This window comes from Penaeus vannamei, chromosome 16 (assembly GCF_042767895.1).
Source record: "Penaeus vannamei isolate JL-2024 chromosome 16, ASM4276789v1, whole genome shotgun sequence".
In the NCBI taxonomy this organism is placed as follows: Eukaryota; Metazoa; Arthropoda; class Malacostraca; order Decapoda; family Penaeidae; genus Penaeus; species Penaeus vannamei.
The window spans coordinates 11,611,402-11,616,401 of record NC_091564.1 but is presented as its reverse complement, the minus strand read 5'-3'; the positions used below and the strand labels follow the sequence as shown (position 1 = coordinate 11,616,401).

The following is a 5,000-nucleotide window of genomic DNA, read 5'->3' as shown; positions in this document are numbered from 1 at the left end:
TTTTGACTCAGGAACTTGAGACAATCGAGAAAATACGAAGAGATTACCCACGGCTGCGTCACGTCCCAATAGTGAATGAGTGAGTAAAAACAAGAAATTGATTAAGATGAGATTAAATAAAACAGATATAAAAACAGATAAGATTAAATATAACAGATATAAAAACAGATGAAATTAGATAAGACAGATAAAAACCCCCAGATGAAATTAGATAAAACAGATACAATAACGGATGAAATTAAATAAAACACATACAGAAACAACAAAACATTTCTCTCTCTTTTCGGGGTGAAGTGAGTCGGTGAGTCAATCCACTCTATCTCCTGACTCACCTGGAGGGAGAAAACTAGCCCGGAACACTCATAATGAATAAGCAAAGGCGATTAAGTCCTCGTGAATAAGTGAATAAAACTGCCCCTTACCGCTTGTGAATGGAATGGGGGAGGAAGGGGGGGAGGGGGAGGGAAGAGGATGGGGGGAGGGTGAGGGGAGAGGATGAAGGAAGGGTGAGGGGAGAGGATGGGGGGAGGGTGAGGGGAGAGGATGGATGGGGGGAGGGGGAAGGGAGAGTGATGAGGGTGAGGGGTGAGGGGGCGAGAGGTAAGATGGGTCAGGGGGTGAGGGGAGAGGATGGGGGGAGGAGGAGGGGGAGAGGATGGGGAAGAGGGGAGGGGAGAGGATGGGGGGAGGATAGGGAGGGAGAGAGGATGGAGGGAGGGGGAGGGGAGAGGATAGGGGGAAGGTGAGGGAGGAGACATGGGGGGAGGGGGGACGGGAGAGGATGGGGGGAGGGGGGGATGGAGAGGATGGGTGAGGGGAGAAGATGGGGTGGAGGGGAGAGGATGGGGGGAGGAGGGTGAGGGGAGAGGATGGGGGGAGGAGGGTGAGGGGGAGAGGATGGGGGGAGGGGGAGGGGAGAGAGATAGGGAGGAGGGAGGGAGAGGATGATGGGGAGGGGGAGGGAGAGGGGATGGGGGGAGGAGGGTGAGGGGAGAGGGATGGGGTGAGGGTGAGGAGGACATGGAGGGAGGGGGAGGGGAGAGGATAGGGGGAAGGTGAGGGGAGAGGATGGGAGGAGGGTGAGGGGAGAGGATAGGGGGAGGGGGTAGAGGGTCACATAATGAATGTATTAATAAGCTTCATCTCAGTGAACCCGTAGATGTAGATGAATTAAAGATACCCGTTGCCCTTTGAGAATGAGTAAGGACGTCGAGATGGCTAGGTTACATGTTCATGGATGAGTAAATGGATAATTATGTAGATGGAAAAGGACTGTGTTTGAAGCAGGTGGTGGATAGTATGCTGTTTGTATATTCAATATCATTCTGCGAAATGGTTAAGAATTGACATAGTACGTATGACCTTTTTAAATGCTTTAGAAATGGGTTCTTTATGTGTTTCTGTGGGTCTTTTTCCAATCTATTTGGAGTGAATTAAACGTTTCTATCTTCATAGAGCTATTTGATGTATATCTTGCAGTAATAGGGTATAATTTTCTCTATTTAAAAGGGAGTACGTTCTTGGCTTATGTAGCATATTTACCTAATCACACACACATATATACACCCACTACACGCAGATATATGCATATGTATGATAGATGAATTAATGCATAGATATAAATAAATATAGATTGAGATACATATATGAATAAATATAGATTGAGATACAGATATGAATAAATATAGATAGAGATACAAATATAAATAGATATAGATAGAGATGCAGATATAAATGAATATAGATGGTAGAAAAACCCACAATGCACATACTCACTTTCTTCAATAAATTTAGTTGTGCATTGTGGGTTTGTCTACCATAGTATCAACACGGTAGAGTGTTTTTCCTTTCATAATTATAGATAGAGATACAGATACAAATAGATACAGATAGAGATGTAGGCAGATAGATCGATACATACAGATAATCGACCGAGAGCCAGGTCCTCAGAAACGCCCCCCCCCCCCCCCCACCACCAACACAGTAAAACAGCTGACCCCGTTAACCCTTGCAGCGAGGGCGATTTCCTGAAGGGCTGGTGGCGCCCTCGACCCTGGAGAGCAGACGGGCGGTACGCAGGCTTGGTGGCACGGGCGGTCTACACCCACCACGAAGCGCTCACCTCACGCCCACGCCTCAACTACCAGCTCATTAGCTTCGACAACGCTTTCCTTAACTACTTCCCGAACTTTTTCGAGCAGCGGAGTGTGGTGGCCAGGTGGGTAGAGCGCGGCTGGCTTATGCGGCGCTGTTGAGGGATTTTTCTTGTTTGGGCTTTTTGGGGCGGGTCTCGCTGTGTTTTTGTTGTTTGTTGTTTTTGCTATTGCTGCTGTTGTTATCGTGATTATTGTTATTGTTATCATTGTCGATATTGTTGTTGTTATTGTTATTACTGTTATTGTTAATGCTGTTATTGTTGTTGTTATAATTATTGTTGTTAATATCATTTTTATTGTTATTGTTACTATCATCACCATCATCATCATTATTATCATTACTATTATCATCATTATCATTATTAATATCATCATTATTATAATCATAATTATCTTCATCATTATCATTATTAATATTACTGCTATTGTTGTTCTCTTCCTCCTTCTTGACGCTGTTGTCGTTATTGCTGTTGTTTCTTCAAAGAGGATTTTCGCTAAATTCTTATTAATTCTTCGTGTTTTTCTGTCGTTATGGTCGCTGCTGTTGTTGTTGTTGTTGTTGTAACTACTGTTGTCTCTGCTTAATTAGAAGAGATCTTCGTCGCTCGCTTTTCATATATTATTTTATATTATTTCATTTTATTTTGTTTTGTTGTCTTGGTCTTCCCTTGCACGCACACTGAAACACGCACATGCATTTCAGTGTATTCAAATATAGCAAATACGACCATTCGCACACGCATACGCAGTGTGTACTGTGCATGCATATAATAATGCTTTTTCTACTTTTTTTAGGCAGACATACACATACATATATACATTTATGTGTGTGTGTGTGTGTGTGTGTGTGTGTGTGTGTGTGTGTGTGTGTGTGTGTGTGTGTGTGTGTGTGTGTGTGTGTGTGTTTGTTTGTGTGTGTGTGCGTGCGTGTGTGTGTGTGTGTTTGCGTGTGTATGTGTATGTGTGTTTGCGCGCGTGTGTACGTGTGTGTGGATGTGTGTATACGTGTGTGGATGTGTGTGTGTGTGTGTGTGTGTGTGTGTGTGTGTGTGTGTGTGTGTGGATGTGTGTGTGTCTGTGTGTGTGTGTGTGTGTGTGTGTGTGTGTGTGTGTGTGTGTGTGTGTGTGTGTGTAAGAGAGAAATTTCACAATTTTCTTGAAATCCAAAACACTCAAAAATGAAAGTTTTCAACTCGTCCGAATGCCTTGTTGACTCCAAGATCAATTGTCTCCTTGATATCTATAAGTTCGCTGCGTGGAGGAAGGGGAAAATATTCTTTAATTTTTTCTTTATTGTTCTTCTTCCTATCTGTGTGCTCCATTCGCAGTACATTTTCATTCGTGTTTCATATGTTCGTTGTGATTCTAGTTTATTTCCTTATTTTTCCCTTTTTCTCTTTATTGTGTGTATGTTTCCCCGTATACACAGGTTGGAAAGTTTTGAATTTAATGTGGGAATGAACGTAAAATAATTAGCATATTAATATCATTCATGTATATAACCACAAGTGTTCAGTAGCGGACATACAATTGCTGTGTAGAATATTTGTAAAAAATCTTAAACTATTCCACATAAGCCTTATAACAACACTCGCTTGAAAGATTCTAATCATGTCTAATCCAACCCCAAGTACAAACATTCCCAAGATCATACACCGATTTTAAGCAGATTTCATACAAACTTCAAACAGATTTCAGAACAACACAACCCCACCTCGCCAACTACAAACATTCCCCAGATCATACACCGATTTCAAGCAGATTTCATACAAACTTCAAACAGATTTCAGAACAACACAACCTTGCCTCGCCAATTACAAACATTCACCAGATCATATACCGATTTCAAGCAAATTTCATACAAACTTCAAACAGATTTCAGAACAACACAACCCCACCTCGCCAAGTGCAAACATTCCCCAGATCATACACCGATTTCAAGCAGATTTCATACAAACTCCAAACAGATTTTCAGAACAACACGACCCCGCCTCGCCAAGTACAAGCATTCACCAGATCATACACCGATTTCAAGCAGATTTCATACAAACTCCAAACAGATTTCAGAACAACACAACCCCGCCTCGCCAATTACATACACCGATTTAAAGCAGATTTCATACAAACTTCAAACAGATTTCAGATCAACACGACCCCATCTCGCCAAGTACAAATATTCCCCAGATCATACACCGATTTCAAGCAGATTTCATACAAACTTCAAACAGAGTTCTTCAGATCAACACAACCCCGCCTCGCCAATTACAAACATTCCCCAGATCATACACCGATTTCAAGCAGATTTCAATCAAACTTCAAACAGATTTCAGATCAACACAACCCCGCCTCGCCAATTACATACACCGATTTTAAGCAGATTTCATACAAACTTCAAACACATTTCAGATCAACACAACGTCGCCTCGCCAATTACATACACCGATTTTAAGCAGATTTCATACAAACCCCAAACAGATTTCAGATCAACACAACCCCGCCTCGCCAATTACATACACCGATTTCAAGCAGATTTCATACAAACTTCAAACAGATTTCAGATCAACACAACTTCGCCTCGACAAGTGCAAATGGTCAAGAAAGACTCGTACACAGTGCTTGCGTTGCTGAGTCTCCTCGGCGATCACGTGACTTCACATACGAAGGACGCGGGGTTGGAAGGGTAAGTAAATGTGGGAGAGACAGACAGACGGAGGAATAGAAGGATGGACGAAGAAGGATTGGGAAGATGGACGAAGAAGGATTGGGAGGATGGACGAAGAGGGAATGGAAGGATGGACGAAGAAGGAATGGAAGGATGGACAAAGAAGGAATGGAAGGATGGAC

At 42.8% G+C, this 5,000-nt stretch overlaps 1 protein-coding gene across 4 annotated transcripts in view; it reads left to right on the top strand.

Moving 5' to 3' along the window:
• The window catches only part of Idua (alpha-L-iduronidase), a 252,229-nt gene that overhangs the window by 25,124 nt on the left and 222,105 nt on the right, over positions 1-5,000 (top strand). The window contains exons 7-9 of one of the 4 annotated variants that reach the window (XM_070131242.1): positions 1-79; positions 2,015-2,218; positions 4,708-4,836. The exon at positions 1-79 is cut by the window's left edge and continues 21 nt beyond it. In XM_070131242.1, coding sequence (XP_069987343.1) covers positions 1-79; positions 2,015-2,218; positions 4,708-4,836 — 412 coding nt within the window. The remainder of the gene's footprint in view (positions 80-2,014; positions 2,219-4,707; positions 4,837-5,000) is intronic. The other 3 variants (XM_070131244.1, XM_070131243.1, XM_070131245.1) reach the window with 3 other exon arrangements.